Source organism: Sprattus sprattus (assembly GCF_963457725.1).
Source record: "Sprattus sprattus genome assembly, chromosome: 1".
Classification (NCBI taxonomy): Eukaryota; Metazoa; Chordata; class Actinopteri; order Clupeiformes; family Clupeidae; genus Sprattus; species Sprattus sprattus.
In genome coordinates, this window is record NC_137920.1 from 67,145,510 (window position 1) to 67,165,509 (window position 20,000).

Sequence of the window (20,000 nt, forward strand, 5' to 3'; positions counted from 1 at the left end):
AGCCTATCATCTGGACTGATTGTAGGACAGAATAACACGTACAGAGAACCCTGATTTGGCCCATAGCTCAAAGGTAGCAATATTTTATGTAAAAAAAAAAAACATAAAAACCTCACACTTCAAGTTGATAAAAAGACTGAACATGCATACAAAATATATGTTGATTTTTGCATTTGGCACACTTATAAAGCAGGTTAGCGTGAAAAGGCTGGTTGAGCCAAGAACACCATCTAGTCTCACTGGGGGTCTGCAGCGAAGCAGAGAGTGAAGCAGAACTGTTAAGGCTGGCTAAATCAAACCGTGATTTTTTTTCTGCAGCGTTTTTTGTTGCTGTTGTTGAGCTGATGTTCTCATATCTCTTAATAAAGCCTTTGAGCGTGCTCTCCTGTGGTAAAAGCATACAAGGACCCCAGAGGCATTGAAGCAGACAGCTAATTACTGTGGAGCTTTAATTGGCAGGTGGACCAATTAGCTTTATGGTTCAACTGCATAGATGAGGTGGCCCCGCAATATGGGCCTGCAGATCAAACACCAGGGAGATGACAAATAGGCATAGTGGGAACACGTCTGCACACAAATACACACACAGAGTATAAAGATATAGTGGAGAATACACAGATGTGCATTAAAAAATGAATTCAGTTTAGACTGGAACTTTGTGATATTGAATTCATGGAATATGGAACTTTGTTGTAATTTCCTAAGTGGTAGGGACTGGAAACACAATCATCTCAGTAAAGTATAATAGCCTTTTGGCCAGGTGTGTTTTTGTTATTTGAGGCTGTGTTCTTTGTAGGTTCTGAAGTTACGTGACGGGCATAATTTACAGGCAATTAAAGGTACGGTCTGCGATTCTGGTCAAGGGCTGTTGATATTTGAACTCAACCGCCCATTAAATTACAGCCCTCCCTTCCTTGCTGCCAAAGCAATGTGTAGATTGGCTGGAATTGGGTATGGCTAGGCCTAAGCCACTGTGTTTTCCATTTACAGCACGAGGACTGTGTATGAACACAAAACAACAGCTAGAGAAACATTACGAGCAAAAGTATATTGAATTTGAATCTGTACCTTGGACTGTACCTTTATAAAATCAAGGAATCACAATATACAGTATATCTTATCACAACACTCCAACCATCACATCTCGTATATGTTCAAAATGAGCATCTTCAAAACTGTACCACCACTGTTGTATTATAACACTGAAGCCAAATATGAATATGGTGCCCCCAATGATTCCCACCCTTGTTTAGTAGATGTCTGCGGTGTGCAGTCAGAGCCAGTGAGGGAGGAGAGGGTACAGTATATGCTCCAGTCTGTGAATGCCAAGGATCTGTGGGCTTGAGTGAGATGTGAGATATGACTTCCTCTATTACCATCAAAGAGAGGCACTAATGCTGCTCTAAGCATAGCGCTCTGACGGAGTGACAGTTTGAAAAAAACGTGCAATCAAACAGGCACACACACACACACACACATATGCACGCACACGCAAACGCACACGCACACACACGCACGCACACACACACACACACACACACACACACACACAAACACACTCACACAGTACAAACATAAATACACAGGCACACATTAATACTTATAGTAGATCAACCTTCATTCACATAAAGCATAGGAAGATCCAAAGCAACTACACTCAGAAAAATTACACTTTTATCACCATGAGGCATTGCTACATTTGAGCCTCTTTGTTGGTCTGTACTGTGCTCCACTGCTCTACTCCTCTGAACTGCAGCTTCAGTTCCCCTGCAATAATAGATGCATCTTACAACAACACGGCTCTGCCACTGTCGGTCCTATCAGTGAGAAAATAAAGTGCAACCTCCAGAAACACCTGAAGAGAAACAAAAGAACAAAGGCCCATCCTGCAGCATCAACAGTGGGCTATGGAGCCAAGAGCACATGTTTCTCCGATTGAGAGAAAAACTGAGAAAAGGAGGAGGAAGATGCCAGAAGAACAGAGAGAGTAAGAAAGAGAGAAAGTGAGAGAGAGAGAGAGAGAGAGAGAGAGAGAGAGAGAGAGAGAGACAGACAGAGTGTGTGTGTGTGTGTGTATGTGTGTATGTGTGTTGAAAGTGCTGAAAGCAGGTAGTTGTCTCTGTTCTAACCCTCTCAGGGATAGCTGGTGCCAGACCAGGATTCTTCAGAGGCAGCGCAAGCAGACTTGTAGCAGCACCTCCTCAACCCACCCACTCCATCTCATCCTGGGCATTCACACCCATCTGCTGTTTCTGATCCGCCGTACTTCATCAGTATCTCGACAGCATTCTGCCACAGCGGGGGAAAGGAGGATCATGCCATATTCATCAGAGTTGCTGTGTAAAAGTGCCTCTAACGAGCTGAGCCTCACATCTCTGTCTCTAGGTGCTCCTGTCCCTTCTTACCACCCCAAGAGTCTGAGGCTGATGAAAGAGTCAGCGTTAGCAACTGACGCTAGAAAAGGGTCAGTCGTAGCAGAGCTGATTAGGATACAGGTAATAATTACACTAGCAATGGTGCAGGTATCCCGTGATTTAAGACTCTGGAGGGACAGCGCTGTCAAACCCGTACCCCCAACGCCAGCCACCCCCCCAAACCCCCCCCCCCCCCCCCCCCCCCCAAGCCTGAAGGGAGAGCAGCGGTGGTGATGAAACGCGACTCTTCATCTCGCCTCATATTTTTATACATTCATGCGTCTGAGGGCATCTGCATAGCTGAGGCGCCCGGAGGGAGGAAGACAGACGCAGCGGGCGAGTGCCTCCTCAGCAGAATGACGGGGAGACGACACTAAAGACAGAGGGGGAACGAGAGAGGCATGAGTGAAGGAGAGAGACAGGGAAAAATACAGGAAGTAGGAGAAGAAGACTGGGTGTGTAACAATAGAGAGAGAGAGAGAGAGAGAGAGAGAGAGAGAGAGAGAGACAGAGAGAGAGACAGAGAGACAGAGAGAGAGACAGAGAGAGAGAGAGAGACAGAGAGAGAGAGAGAGAGAGAGACAGAGAGAGAGAGAGAGAGAGAGAGAGAGAGAGAGAGAGAGCGAGAGACAGAGAGAGAGAGACAGAGAGAGAGAGACAGAGAGAGAGACAGAGAGAGAGACAGAGAAGGAGATAAAGAGGATCTGATGTTTTCACAGAGCGGGCGAAAACACTGACGCTGCTTTTGGCATATCTGCTGTTGGTAAACGGAAATCAGGTAGAATGCTTTGAAAGGCAGGATTGAGATTTAGCTTTTCAAATGTGTTTTTTTCTTTTTCTATGATTATGCTTGATTAATATTTCATGGGAGTTTGGGTTCAACCGCTCCAAGATGTTCAACTTCTGAGCCTGCCTGCTCAAGAGGTCTTTCATCTTGTTTTGATGCTTTTGCTGCTTATTGGCTGGTTTGAGATTAGCTTTTGGCACATACTCAGATAAAATACACACAAAAAGAGTGCAAGAATCCAATATATTAGCACCTGAAGGAAAAAAAATCTGAGCCATTCAGAAATAACAGCACTCTAGCAAAAAAGGTTCCTCATGGCCAAACAGCAAGATGGTTGATTGAGAGCTCAATTGTGTATTATTCAGAGATGATTTACCTCTTGGACTCCTCAGCTGAAGAATTCTCAGAGCCCTCATTTGGGTTTCATTGTACCCATTTCCCATGAACTGCTGAAAGCATGCCACGGTACAAGGTTTTAACAACATCTTTCAATGCACACAAATACTTTTACAGATTCTAGAAAAGGCCTTTTATCCTCCCAAGTGAGGCAAAAAAAAGAGTCTCTAATCGATTAAGGCAGCTCTACAAGATAGCATTTGGGGAATATCTTAAAGAAGTCAAGGTCTTGAATCTCAGGTGATTACACACTTAGACAAGCACCTCGCCTATTTATGGAAATGGGGGGGGGGGGGGACAAAAAGCCCGGAAGCAGTCTGTGTTTCCAGGACAACTGCTGAACCACTTTTGCATGCCAGGAGAAAAAATAGTAAAGACATCAATAGATTAAAAATGGATGATTTGGAGTTGCCTTTGTGTGTGTGTGTTTGTGTGTGTGTGTGTGTGTGTGTGTGTGTGTGTGTGTGTGTGTGTGTGTGTGTGTGTGTCTGTGTGTGTGTGTGTGTGTGTGTGTGTGTGTGTGTGTGTGTGTGTGAGTGTGTGTGTGTGTGTGTGTTTGTGTGTGTGTGTGTGTGTGTGTGTGTGTGCAGCCTACAATTACACTCAGCTGAGACAGCCATCCTTGGCTTACGTGCAGGGAGGAAAAAATAGTGTGCAATAAAATATACATTCAGGGCACAGAAAAAGAGAAATCATACGGCCTTGCTTATAAAAAGCCTTCCTCCCTTCTCATGTTAAAAGATTCATAGCAACGAGAAACCACGTGACATGCTCGGCAACTCTCATTCCCTCACCCTCTTTCTTTGTCTCTCTGTCTACTTCTCTCTCTCTCTCTCTCTCACTCCCCCTCTCTGTCTCGGTCCTGCCTGCCTTAGTATCACTGAATCTACCTCAGACATCTAAGCCATTAGACGTCAGACATCTAAACTGGTAGCTGCAGAGCTGCATGAGTGCAGATGCTGTGTTGGTGGCAGCTGGTCCTGGAGCACACCCTCTCTCATCCTAGGAGTAACCCACCGGGAGCCCTACACTGACAGAGGCAGGAGCCAGGTCATGTGGCTTAAAAAAAAAAAGGCCCTCTTAGCCAGCACACCACCAATCTCTAGGGCAGTGGTCTCGTCGGAGAGCAGTTAGGCTTGCACACACAAACCAAGCAAACATAATTAGGCTTTGACACCCAGGCCTGTCCGAGAGCGCACGTGTCTACTGGGACACATACTTATTTTGGGTGACTGGAGCGACAATAGTGATGGCTGGTCCACTGATTGCACGCAAAAAAAGATGAGCTACAAATTGTTAAAAAACACATGGGAACACCACTGAAGGTCTGGTCAATCATTCACTTCACCTCATCAAAGAATGCTTCATCTGCCACAAAAAAGACATATTCAGCTTAAGTTTTCTTTGGGGGTACTAAAAAAATCGGACAATAAACAAACAATTTCAAATGATTTACTGGGTGGAATTTTCCTCAATTTCAGTGAAGGACAAATGTCCCCCATTGTTCGGCTCTCTGACAAGATGGTTATTCTACACAGCTCGCACTCATTCATCCAGAAAGACTCCTGTCATTACTGGTGGAGAGTAACTGGAGTGAATGCCATTACCCACGTTAGATACTGTGTGAGAGATGTCCATGAAATCATCCCCGCTCTGTAATACTGTCATTGTTCTCACACAACCTTTATTAGTCGGCTCGCTGTTTCATATCAGTGCACAAACAGTGCCTTTCATGACAACAAACAAACAGACAGACAGTATTCTGATCCCCCCTCATTGGGCTCTTCTCATTCCCTCCCAAATCCCCCATTTATCAAAAGGGCTGTGCACCTGGCCAGCAAATGAAGTAAAAAAAAAAAAAAAAAAAAAAAATATTGGAACAGTTCTGAAGCTTATATTTTTTTGTACTCTGTCTAAAACCCACACTCCACAGAGATTTGGGTTTTTTTGTGTTAAAAAAGAGGGATTACAGAAGGCTAGCCAGCATGTGTTTTTTCAGGCTCTTTTTTAGCCCGGGCTTTGCGGCAAAGATCTGATTCTTGTTTTCCCAAAAAAAGCCGCGGTGGTGTGTAGCGCGCCGAGCCCAGCCTCACCGAGGAGCCGGCAGCACTTTAAAAACAGGCAATTAGCCGAGCCAAGCAGCCCCAACTCCCCTTGGCTCGCTCCATACAGATGTAACGCACATTCGTACTCATTAGGCACTAATCACATTGTGTTAAATGCCACTCTGTTGCCTCCTTTCAGCTCTGGAATCCTCTGAAGATGTGCTGAGAAAAAATGGTGCTTAGTTGAAAGAAAGGATGATAAGAAGAAAAAAATTGTGTTTAATTATTGAACATAATCTTTTTTTCATTTGTAATCAGAATATCAGATTTTTGCTCTTGCTCCAAGCATAAAAACAGCGGGAAATACCTAATTCAACACCGGGGAGAGCAATTAATTCCTACGTGCTGCATGAAGCAAGTTTCGGAGCTGTCGAAGAAGAGTTTTTCTCCCCAGACTGCCATTCCTATGTGTTCAGACTGAGTTGAGTGTTAAGAGATCATGGAGTCCAAATGTGTACAGTTGACCTCCTCTCCAACACAGATCATCCCTGCTCGACTGTGTCAGGAATAATCGTGTTGGTGGTGCATTTTGTGTTCGTTCTTTGCATAGATGCACCAGGACATGCAGTGCCTTACTGTCATAATTTTAATGACAGTATCATTACTTTCTAATTAGAACAGGGAGATACATCAGTCGGGTGAAGCGCTTCTCTGCAGTGAGAGATGTACAGGCACAGTGGAATGAATAAGTACATTAAAATCTAAGCCCTCATTGTTATGCCAGATAGACTGACAGTGTTTTTGAAAGGCGCTGTGCACAACGACAACATCAAACACAAACATGTTCGTGGTGTTGACAGTCGGTTCTACATGCGGACCAGACACACTCACCCAGGACGTCACACTCCAAAGAAACTCTGCATGCAGAGAGGCGGTTCATTTACATGGCTGTGTACGTGTGGATGGTGACTGAAGCATACAATGAGCCATCATGCTTTGTTTATGATGCCGCTTCCTTGTTGAATGAGAGGACGGCCTCGATAAGCCACGCGCCAACACCACCCCCATACTCACCCCCACCCCACACCCCCTCAACCAATGACCTGTGTTAAGGGGCTGTAATTGTCTTTTTACTGTGAGCACTAAATCCCTGAGTGCCCTCGCCACGCCATCACAACACTCCAGCTCGGTTCGTCTCCTAGCAACCAACACTCGAGAGCAACCACTTCTGCTTATTTATTTATTTCATCTGTTCGCCCGATGCGTGTCTAGTGGTAAAGTGTTTTTGGATAGAATCGAATTTCAGATAGCAATGTTTTCTCTTAAAACGCTGTGCATTATACCTCTGATGTGGCTATAGATAATGGGCTGAAATTGTGTTTTTTTTTTTTTAAACCCACACACACAAAAAAGTATTCACCACATTTGGACATTCAGGAGAATGTGACAGTCAGTCAGAGTAGCGTGTGGTAGTCTCTTACAGGTGGTACTGAGGAATGCTGACAGAATGGCTGTGGTGAAGAGGTGTCTTGTGTAGGCTATAATCTCATCCCTCCTTCACACAGGGCTGTACTCAATGACAGCTTGTGGCTATATCCCTGGTGTACCCGCTACACCTATACATAGACCTCACATGCACAGACTGGTGTCTCTGGTGCCTATAACTACGTTTGAGGGTTGTAGACGATGAGAGGGCTTAGAGAGGGAGTGGGAACACTGAACATTTTCACACCTGAAGCTACACAGTTTGAGTTGCATTAATTCTGGGGAGATAACAGGCACGGCAGGCAGCAGGGGAGAGGTGCTGTGTTCACGAGGGACTGCTCCCGAATTCAAGGCACATCCCTCACCTACCCGTCTCTGCTGAATGTACTGGAGGATGGCAAAATAGACACAAAACCAGCCACCACTCCTCTCATGTGCTCTACCTTGCACAATGAAGACATCCTGGTGTATCTGTGAACCACTCAACCTGAGATTACTGTAAGTCGGTACATCAGACGCATACTGTTCTGTCCTCGTGTTTGTGATCTGCATCTGACCCGAGGGGGACGTGTGCACGCCCTTCTCTCTCCTGTGCCGTGGTAAGAGTGTCTGCCTCTGCCATGTGGAGGATTGTGTGGTAACTGGACAGAGAGGCTGGACTGGGTTGTGTGTGGTTCTATATTGACCCAGAGGGGGCGTTTGGCTAATGGGAGGGAAATGGACTGACCTGCGGCCATCTGCATGTATCCGGTCAGCGTGCAAACCCTCCTCTCGCACGTCCCGCCGGGGAGGAAGATGGTAATGATGGCCAGCAGGGAGCTGACCGCCAGCAGAGCGCAGCCTCCTGAGCACAGCACAGCGCTGGTCTGTAAAACACACACACACACACACACACAGAATATTAGCTGAATTTAGTTTAGGTATTTACCATAAAATAACTCATGATCTTACAACCGGCACATTATGCCATTTAAAAAAACAAAAAAAAATCACAAAAAGCTGTTTAAAAAAACAAAAACTGGTTCTACATCACAAAGTTGCCAAATAATATAATCCCCAAAACACATCAGTCAGCAGGCTAGCACTTTGTCAGTGCCAACTGCACAGTCGTTGATGCTTGCAAGGCAAGTTGGCAAGTTTAGACAAAAGCCTCTGTGATGCCTCTTTAATAGAGCCCTGAAACCTGCCAATCATTACCATGGTTAAAATCCTCTCTCCATCCAGATAGGCAGTGTGCATGCTAAATGATTAGTAGGTGATGAATACTACTGAGCCCATCACACATCAGAGGAAGAGGAAAACAACAGATAAAAGGACGTTCTTGATGCAGCAGCTAATTAGTATTGACATTCTGCCTGCGCTGACACCAGGTGGCACATGCGACACTCGGAGACCGGCTTGCTCTGGGAAGCTCGTCTCTGTCGGAGAAGAGCCACACGCGGCTCACAGCTTCACTGACAGCACGCGGACCGCCCTCCTCCTCCTCGCGGAGAGACGGAACACAGACACTAACACGACTAATGCCCTGTGCTGGCTGAGCCCATCCATTCCGGTCTGATCAATAAATGCCTCTGCCACGAGGAGACAAAGGTAAACCATCCACCCATGCCACCACAGAAAGCTTGCTCTGTCTCTCTTTCTTTACTGTGCACACCCACACACACACACACACACACACACACACACACACACACACACACACACACACACACACACACACACACACAGAAAAAAAGAGAAAGACAAGAATAAGAAGGATACATCTAAGGATGAAAAGGACTACATTCCAAAAGGACTACAAGCAGAAGTACCAGAAAAGAAGACTGAAAAGAATTATAGATAACTATCTGGATCTGTCATGCGGAATATAAAAAGATATTGGGTTTGCATTCAGAAAATTGATTTACTTGAGGTAAAACTAACCCACTGTATATCATTACCAAAGTAAAATCCAAATAACATGAATAAAACACATTAGTCAATCTGTCAAAACCTTGAGAGGGGCATGCTAAGAGGTATTCCACAGGTATGGAATCAATGCATTACCAATAGGTGGATGTAATCTCCACATGGAGAACTGTGAAGCACCACTGAAGCTCATGAAGAAGGCCTACTGCTGAGGGGCATAATGGTGAGGTTCAGTGTAAAACAGGCTGACATCTGATGCCTTTGAACTGTGGGTGGCGGTGCCATCAGGGGCAGCAGGTGAACTCCCAGTGACGGGCTCCTTATGCTGCAGTTTGATCTCAGCGCGCCGCTCATTAGCCTCTCCTGTGCCGCTCGGCTTCCTGACCCTGGGAGTCCTCCCTCCTCATCTCCCTCCATCCCCTCCCCTTGCTCTTCACCTACCACTGCTCAGAAAAACTCACACGCTCACCAAATCACGGGCGGGTAGACCACCTGCCACACTCGCTCCAGCAGGCACACAGAAATAAACATATGTGAGCAGACTTGGCCGGGTTTAAGCGCGCTTGAAATCCTAGAAAGAAAATGTTTTGCTCATCTCTTGCTCATTAACATGCATCTACGTACACACCATATCACACATACACAAACACACACACACACACACACACACACACACACACACACACACTTTTGTACAAAAAAGTCGGTTGGGTGATTAGAGCAGCATGTGAGAAATGGCAATCAGATAAAAATGCATAACATGCATGAATGAATTACTGAACTATTTCATGTGTCATCAAACATGTCTCCCTGCATGACAGATTCCCCCCAAAAAATTTGAACTGAAAAACAGACCATGACTGGCACAGAGTGTAATTAAATTGGGCTTGGATGTTTGAGAGGAGGAAGGCTTGTCTGATTTGTGGAGCAATCAGAGGAGGATGGAAGGAACACGTTCAAAAGAACTTCTCTGTGATCAGCACCATCAAGACTGCAGATGCAGACCAAACACAGCGTTTGGAAACTCAGATCTGTGGGTGCTGCTTGCAGTTATTATTGATAAGAAACACGGCCGGCATGCAGAATCCTCATTTGTGATGAATAATTGACAGGCTTTTATGATGCTTCTATGACTATCGATCACTGGCAACTCCTCAACCCTGAAGATTACTGCTTTTATGGGTAGGCACAGTCTATCGATAGCTAAATCGTACATTCCAGTCACCAATCATAATACATTTAAATGTATACTATACACCCATTATAACTGTTAAAATGTCTATTTCACACATAATCAAAATGGAAGAGCCATTCTATCTGATACGAACAGCCTCCTCATCCAAAAAAAAAAAAGAAGCATATCCACACAATGGAAGTGAAGTGAGATGCATCAAAGGCAGCTCTTCTGAGGCACCACACCACGCTAGCATGGCGTTTAAGACTTTTCTATTAGCGGTGGTGCTAATGGTGATGACAGCAGTGGGGTCAAGCTGGTCTTCACGGGCGATTATGCAGCAGTCAGGCACCAGATTGGGTGTTGATTATCATGGGCGACACACTGCAGAGACTGTGACTAACAGCCGTGGTTGCGGTCGTGACAAAGTCTCTTGTGTCCGCACAGATCATGCGATCATGACAAAATGTGATCGTGCTTCATCTGAATTCGCTGCATAGGGAAAACATAAGAGCAGGTACCAAAAGATACTCCAAATGAACTAAAAGAGAGACATTTTTTTCAATGATTCATGTGTGTATTAGTGTGTCAACTCCCTCAACACTTACCTGAGCTGACTGCTTACTTAATGTACAGTGACCAACTGTTCGATTATAAATCATTAAGACTACAGAGGGAAGAGGCAGGCGGGGCAGCAGTGCTTCATGGGAAGACTGGCTGGTAGTAATATAATAGAACACTTCATGCATTTGGTTCTTACTATATGGCCCATACTATATAATACATGGCTTCTGATTTACTCACAGCCAAATATGAGTAATGCATGCTGTATCCATGATCTACACACTCATACAGTGTCGTTTCTATGGGTGGTGAGGGTTAGAGAAATATGGATTCTGGGGATAGCCTACTCTTTAGTATGCATGATTATATCTTTCTTCCTAACCCCTTGGTTCTAAATTGTGGCAACTCAATTAGTTAGTTGGTATGACATTTTCCGCTTGACTTTTACAGAAACTCGAGAGACTAATAAGCCCATTCAAAGTTTTGCTCAGACAACTGCGAAAGTGCACATGTAATGATGTCATTTCAATTACATTACACAGCTATTAAATGAAGCCTAACTATCTGAATGTACTTGCCTGTATATTACCGTTGATAGAAGAGCTGAAATGAATGTAGTCATTATCAGCACAAACATTTACTTTCCAAGGAGCCTGCGCGGTATAAATGCACCCCATTATGGCATCTCAAAGATGGAGTCAATTTGGTATGAAATTACATTCTAACTGTGCTGACTCTTTCAGAAATAGGCTTCTAAATAGATGCTAATTATTTACTCTCTTTATAAGGCGGTGCATGGGAAACAGTAGTGTGTGGAGAGATGAATAAGCAATGGTAACATTTGTTGTAATTTAATTTAAATGAACGAAGCTGGACAAACCCCTATCATCATTACTCTTGCTGAGGCGGCATGTCACGTACAATATAGAGACGTGTTAGATGCCTGTCAGGAACAGTGAAGTCAGCTGCAATCACATCTCAGAGGAACAGTACACAAAGACTGAAGCAACTCCGCATTATACTTCACTTTTAACAACTAAACGCTATGCTCACTGATATCACTGTATACAGATATCACTGTAAATATCGATTTATTATGTGTCAATTGTACAATCCATTTGACTTGCATATACAGGTCATTATGATTTGGAAAAGAGGGAATCTGGCAGTGACCGTAGTGAACCATTCTCTCACCTAGAGATCCCATATGATACCCATTTGATTCATGGTGAGCCTTGCGCTAAAAAGGTAACACAGCATACGACACATGAACACCTCTGAAAGTGAGAAAGTCCTCTCAAAGTGAGCTGCCCAAAGTGTGAGCGAACTAATCCTGAGTACTGGTCCTCAGAACATCTAGCTACTTTGTGAAGAGCAATGTGTAGATTAATAACCACGTGAAATAGTTTCACCTTCGATGTGTGATCACAATCATTTCGCCTTTAACAGTGATCACACTCATTTCACCTTTAACAGTGATCACACTCATTTCACCTTTAACAGTGATCACACTCATTTCACCAAAGGCTTGATAGGCTTTCCATTCCATCTCCACCTGAAATAGAAATGCCACGAACAATTCTCTTTCAGTCTTAAGACATGGCAAACAGCCATTCCTTATTCTTGTACTTTTTTTGACTTCCTGTATATTACTTTTGGTTACTTTCCACTAAAAAGCAGTTATGAGATTAGATAATGCAAATCATCACTTCTGAGCTGAGCTTTTACTGCCTTCATACTTCCAACTGTCAGAGATATAACAAACCCCTGATATATGGGAGTGAAATGCCCAGACAGCCCTCTCCCTTTTACTGCCTTAAAGTAACTGCAAGGCCATAGTGCTATAACACACCCATGTGGATATCTCCAGCAAGCTATTACGCAGCTATTTCTGTCCCTGAGACTGTTACAGATGACAGTTATGAAATGAGAAGAGAGAAAAAAGGAAGAATTGGCTGTGCTACATTTTCCAATTACAGATTTACCGATAGCACATTTTCTCTAGAAAATGGCTCCAAATGAAATCACAAGCAGACTTAGTTTATATTCAACCTGTCAGGTAATAGTTTCCAAAGGTACATTATTATGTATCATTATTTCAATCTAAAAATGACATAAAGTGCTATGATCACTTTAGAAAATGAGTCTGTGTCCTTGATTTCAGTCATGTTTTACGGCAAGACCTGCTTCTAAGGTATAGGCAAAAGATAGGCACCACCAAAGTAAGGTTACCGAAGGCAAATCTACAAAACAAAATGTTTTCAACTCAAACATGACAGTAACTTTCAAAACAACGAGTAGAATGGAATAAGAGTTGTGATTGGTGAATAATAAAGACTTTTCTCTCTGGCCAGCCATATGTCCTAAGAAACGGGTTCTTTCCCAACCCTATCGTGACTAAAAGTGTATGGATTTGGATTTCCCATATAAAAATAATAGGGCTATGGTTTCCATTACACAGTCATCCAGTCTCTTATGAACACTCCTATAGAAACCAGAAGGTAATACTAACCTGTTGTCTAATGTATTAGGAATGTCTTTTTGTTATTATGAAGCCAAAATACTTGGCTGGGAAAGTTTTGATGTAATTCAGTGGATAAGGTGACATGTGTGTTGTGTGTGTTGTGGTATTGGACTGTGTTATGTGGCAGCTGTACAGGTGTGTGTGTGTGTACACATGTGAGTCATTGTAAGCTTGCAGAGGGGCGGAGGGGGTCAGGAGTCAAGTTCAAACCACAAACCCCACCCCCCAGTGGGGGAACATCGCTGTGGCAACAAGAGGGCCAAGGGCAGCTGAAAGGTCATTGTTGTGGCTCACAGTGCGAGCTGCACCTCCTCAACAACCCCGCGGCAGGACGGCACCCAACACACAGTTTCTTTATTTACCTTCAACCAGAACACAGAGTTCAAGACAAGCAGCCAGCGCCCCTGAGGCAGACTAGATGGGTGGCGGGGGGGTGTTGGGGTGGAAGTCAGGCCTCAGTGGGACTAGTGGCCATGTGATATTCCCCCCCTCCAGCCTACTTGCCTCTGTCGGAGCTGTCAACATGCACAATTGGACAGCTGACCAGGGGGGCGACACACTCCCTCTCTCTGGTGCTTTGACAGTGCACTCGCCAGATTTCCCAAGGTTCCCATCCTGCACACAGTCACAGTCAGCCCTCTCACCACCAGCCCCCCTCACAGCTGGCTCTTGTCATCCCTGCTGAGGGACTCACCAGCCTCCTAACTGATGCCACACACACACACACGCACACAGAGAGAGAGAGAGAGAGAGAGAGAGAGAGAGAGAGAGAGAGAGAGAGAGAAACACACACACACACACACACACACACACACACACAGACAAACACACATACACACAGACAGACAGACAAACAGATACACACACACAGACAAACACACACACTCACACACTCACACAAAGAGACAAACACAAACACAAACACACACACACACACACACACACACACACACACACACACACACACACAGAAAAACACATGCGCACACACACACACACACACACACACACACACACAGACACAGTCTCGCACACACCACACAGAATGGTGTCTAAAATAATGAAACACGTTCCCATGGTCTTGTTAGTGGCATCCTTCATGTCACTACCATGACTCCACTAACACTGCAACTCTAAGGCTGGGGATTTTAACACCAGTCTGGTTGAACTCCACTCAGACCTGACTGAAAAAGTGGGATCAGTCCAAACCCACTGTTCAGTTTTGTGCTTCAAAAAAAGGAACATCAGGTGGACTTTTTCAAATATAGTTTTACCTCCTTAAGTTTCCTAAGTTCCTTAAAAAAAGCTTGTATTGTTATATAACTTTTTAAAAGACTGCCCTTTAATTCAATAATAAATGCACCACGGGAAAAGTAATGGAAAGGTGTGTTTAATTTCTTAACGAAGCCCCGAGCAGCCGGAGGTGCGTCTGGGTTCAAGCGCATGAAAGCGGTGGGGAAGTGGCGCTGGCTAGGCTTGTACTTTCATGTGTATTTTTAACTCTGCAGTGGGAGGCAGCACAGCGGATCAATCCCTGGCGTCCCAGTGGAGGTACGTACATCTCACTGCAGAGGCTGGAGCTATAGAAACACACTCAGTGGCTCTTACGTAAGTCTCTTAAGAGAGGACTGCCTGCGCGCCGGCCACCGACGCACTCGTGTTGTACCACTGGGTTGGGAATATGGAACAGCTTCTTTTTTTTTTTTTTTTAAATAAACAAGCCTGGGGGGGAATGGGGAGAACAGGTTCCTCATCACTGTTGTATAATCTGCAAAAACAGGTGATCACAGAGAGGACGGAGTAAATGGGAAGTACAAGTAGAAAAGGAGAAACAATCACTCATTACGTACAATTCATGCCAGCCTTAGTCATCATCTAAATTTAAGAAAAGCTTTACACAAGAGGATGTTCATTATGGGATAGTAGAGACACTGCTTAGAAGATGTGCTGCTGAGGCGTGGTGGTGCAGTGGTTGACCCGGGTTCGATTCCCGATTGACGCAGGTTGTCTGCGCTTTGCTTTGAATAAAAGTATCTGCTAAATACCAGTCCTTTACCTTTACAATTTTATTACAAACTATGTGGTGGCTAAAAGAGCAAAATGGTAGAGTTTGAGTTTCTTGATCACTGACTGCACAAAGTTGGATTGCTTATTATTTATAACTCTGGGAAAAATTAAGAGACTACTGCAACATTTTCTTCAACCTGTCCATTTATGGCAGCCATTCCATTCCAGTGTCTGCTGAACTCTAACACAAGCACACCTCATTCGACTTCATGAGGTAATGACTAGGTGATCACCCGATCCAAATCTTATTTCCTAACCTAAATCATAAACAGGACCATCCAACTAAAGCGGAACTTAATAGATGTTGGGAACATGGACCTTCTAAACTGAATAGTTTTGGAGAGGTTGGAAAAAGTCACCCTGGAAATTCGGACTTGTCGAAGATGTCATGTCGCTGTACTGTGGCAGTATCTGTAATAATTATCCAAATCTAGTGAAGTGTGCTGGGATAGATAATATGGTGCAGTTTCAGTTAACAGTTACAACAGATATACACAGATGGTTTGAAAGATCTGGACAGAGAAAAGATGAGGACAGCTATACAGCCGCGGAAAAAATTAAGAGACCACTTCAAAATTATCAGTTTCTCTGGTTTTACTATTTATTGGTATGTGTTAAAGTAAAATGTACATTTTTGTTTTATTCTATAACCTACTGGCAACATTCCTACCAAATTTCAAATAAAAATATTGTCATTTAGATAATTTATTTGCAGAAAAATGACAATTGGTCAAAATAGCAAAAAAGATGCAGTGTCTTCAGATCTCGAATAATGCAAAGAAAACAAGCTCATATTCATTTTTAAACTACACAATACTAATGCTTTAACTTAGGAAGAGTTCAGAAATCAATATTTGGTGGAATAACCTTGATTTAAAATCACAACTTTCATGTGTCTTGGCATGCTCTCCACCAGTCTTTCACATTGCCGTCGGGTGACTTTATGCTACTCCTGGCGCAAGAATTCAAGCAGCTCGGCTTCTTTTCATGGCTTGTGACCATCCATCTTCCTCTTGATCACATTTCAGAGTTTTTTTAATGGGATTCAGGTCTCGAAATTGGGCTGGCAATGACAGGGTCCTGATCTGGTGGTACTCCATCCACACCTTTACTGGCCTGGCTGTGTGGCATGGAGCATTACCCTGCTGGAAAAAACACTTCTCAGAGTTGGGGAACATTGTCAGAGCAAAAGGAAGCAAGTTTTTCTTCCGGGACAACGTTGTACTTTGCCTGGCTGAGGTTTGTAAAAGACCATAAGGATTGAACCAAAGCTGACTGGAGGTCCCTAAGTTCGTCTTCTCTGATGAGTCCAATTTCACAGTAGGTGCAAGACTCTGTGGCTTGTAGGCCTCTCCAGGTCTCAGTCTAACCATCAGACGATCATGTGTTGGGCAAAGCTGAAAATTGGACTCATCAGAGAAGACGAACTTAGGGACCTCCAGTCAGCTTTGGTTCAATCCTTATGGTCTTTTACAAACCTCAGCCAGGCAAAGTACAACGTTGTCCCGGAAGAAAAACTTGCTTCCTTTTGCTCTGACAATGTTCCCCAACTCTGAGAAGTGTTTTTTCCAGCAGGGTAATGCTCCATGCCACACAGCCAGGCCAGTAAAGGTGTGGATGGAGTACCACCAGATCAGGACCCTGTCATTGCCAGCCCAATTTCGAGACCTGAATCCCATTAAAAAAACTCTGAAATGTGATCAAGAGGAAGATGGATGGTCACAAGCCATGAAAAGAAGCCGAGCTGCTTGAATTCTTGCGCCAGGAGTAGCATAAAGTCACCCGACGGCAATGTGAAAGACTGGTGGAGAGCATGCCAAGGTTATTCCACCAAATATTGATTTCTGAACTCTTCCTAAGTTAAAGCATTAGTATTGTGTAGTTTAAAAATGAATATGAGCTTGTTTTCTTTGCATTATTCGAGATCTGAAGACACTGCATCTTTTTTGCTATTTTGACCAATTGTCATTTTTCTGCAAATAAATTATCTAAATGACAATATTTTTATTTGAAATTTGGTAGGAATGTTGCCAGTAGGTTATAGAATAAAACAAAAATGTACATTTTACTTTAACACATACCAATAAATAGTAAAACCAGAGAAACTGATAATTTTGAAGTGGTCTCTTAATTTTTTCCGCGGCTGTATATACATCAATTAAAAAGAGAACATCTGATCATTTAGTTGTTTTTACTGCGGAATTTTTTGGCAATTCTGTGGTCGCTTTTGTAGACTGAGAAGGTCAAACCAAATCAAATTGCAATCTGTTCAGATTCTATTGCAACCTTAATCAGTAAACTGCACATTTGTATGCAGGCTTTTTTATTTTGGCTTTTATTTGTACAGGTTACAGCAATTGAAAATAAGAATCTGTTTGGTTTGAGTTTCATCTCATGTGGTAGTAGAAGGGAAAAGACGTTGCAGATCGTCTGGCTAAAGAAGCTCTTAAGATGCCAGAATAAATGAGACAAAGAGGTAAAGGGTAGACAGATGAAAAACAGGTGATAACAAAGAGGACAGGTAGTTGGAGTAGAAGAGGAGAGACAATCACTCGTTATGTATAGGACATGCCAGTCTAAATCATACATTTAATAGAGAAGCTTTTCACAGGAGAATGTTCATTATGTGGTAGGAGAGAAACTGTAGAACGTGTTAGAGTGTGAAGCATATGACAGAGGGAATTTATATAAATGAAAGAGAAAGAGTTAGGCCAAATGAATTTAATGTGTTTCATCAGAAAAACCTTCAGTACAGTGTTATATTTGAAAACAACAAAATTTTAAAGCATATGAAGCTTATAACTATGAATTATTAGTATGTGACGGTCGTGGTGTGACTGCACAGGAACGGCACACTCCTTCCCCGTATAAGCGACCGCTAGCACACACAAGCACACATTTATTTGGTTTTTACCTAATTACAGCCCTAATTTTTTACAAACTTGTAAAACATGATTATTTATAACATAGCTATTTATTTGTTTTCGGATACTAAAAAAATACTATATTTATGTCTTAGGGTCTGTCTTATCATTGTGTACAATTTTTTTTATGTGTTTACCCCTTTTTTTAGAAATGGTGCTGGCCACCTTCTATATACTGTATGTTCATTGTTTGGTCTTGGGACATTTTTAAGTCTCGTATATATGTCCATTTATGTAGACCTTGTCCTCTACTTAGTGAGCGGCATAGCAGGGTTTTGTATTGAGCCCGTTAAATATTGTCCTCTGCATACTCAGAGGCGTAGCAGGTGTTCTACAGTCTGCTGATTGTTGTCGTCTGCTTATAGAGAGGCTGAGCAGGTTTTCTAAACATTTTTGAAAAGTCATTAAACAATATAACTTAAAACCCTCACTCTGTCTCTGAGCATTTTGGCCAAACCCACATTTTTGACGGCAACTCAAGGCTCGGCCCGTCACATAGTATTATTTATTTATTGTTATTTAGTTATTTAAAAACAACACGCTAATTTAAAAGTATATGAAGCTTATAACTATACATTATTAGTATTACTTAGTTATTTAAACAAGTATTCGAAATTGATGCTTCACACCCTAAAAAGAGTTGGTAGCGGTAAAGCACCATGGAATGAAAACCAACAATAAATGCACCTACGTAAGAAGAAGATCACTACTTCTTGCAATAGGACCAGCTGGATGGCAAAAACAGCCCTAGTAGTACCTCAAAAGTAATTCAATTCAATTCAATTCAATTCAATTTTATTTGTATAGCGCCATAACAATACAATTGCCTCTCGGCGCTTAACAGAGCCCAGAGCCTGAACCCCCTTAGTGCATGCACAACGGCAACAGGGGCAAGGAAAAACTCCCTGTTAGGCAGGAATTCGAATCTAAATTGATTGTACCCACTGTAAAATCTGGTGGAGGATCGATTCGTGATGATCTGGGGGCATTTCAGCAAGGCTGGAATCAGGCAGATTTGTCTTTGTGAAGGATGCATGAACCAAGCCAAATACAGAGAAAACTTCCTCTGACCATGTTACCCAACTCTGAGGAGTGTTTTTTCCCGGTAGGCCAATGCTCCTCGCCAGGTCATTTAGGGTGTGGCTGGAGCACCACTGGATAAAGACCGTGTCGTGGCCAGCCCAATCTCCAGGCTTGGAGAACCCCATTGAAAACCTCTGGAATGTGATCAAGAGGAAGATGGATGGTCACAAGCCATCAAACAAAGCCCTGCTGCTTGTGTTTGTGTGCCAGGAGAGGCATAAAGTCACCCAACAGCAGTGTGAAAGAGGAGGAGAATAACAAGATGACTGAAAGCTGACTGGAAATCAGGGTTATTCCACCGAGCCAATAAAGCATTAGTACTGTGTTATTCAAAAATTAATAGAAAGGGTCTAAAACCATGAGCAGTCTACAAACAAGTGCTCTAAATGACAATATTTGCAAGACTGGGATGGAACTCTAATAAGCTCCAGATTATAAATATATGCATAAGAATACTAAGGGAGGAAAATCCACTGTAATGGTTTAAGGGTGTGTATCCGATGGCAGTTACTCAGGTCCTCAATGAGATATAGATTTCTTGCGCTCTCCTGTGGAGCAAAATTGGGGACTTTCAAGGCTTTTGCCACAGTCACGCCTCCAAAACACAAAGCAGCTTCAGCCTTGATTGA

General features: G+C 43.3%; 1 protein-coding gene across 1 annotated transcript in view; it reads right to left on the reverse strand.

The window, feature by feature from the left end:
- lhfpl7 (LHFPL tetraspan subfamily member 7) overlaps positions 1 to 20,000 on the reverse strand; it is a gene marked incomplete at both ends in the record, with an annotated part of 88,895 nt that overhangs the window by 55,306 nt on the left and 13,589 nt on the right. Inside the window, one exon of the mRNA XM_080834057.1 lies at positions 7,855 to 7,993. Within this exon, the coding sequence (XP_080690183.1) occupies positions 7,855 to 7,993 (139 nt within the window). The remainder of the gene's footprint in view (positions 1 to 7,854; positions 7,994 to 20,000) is intronic.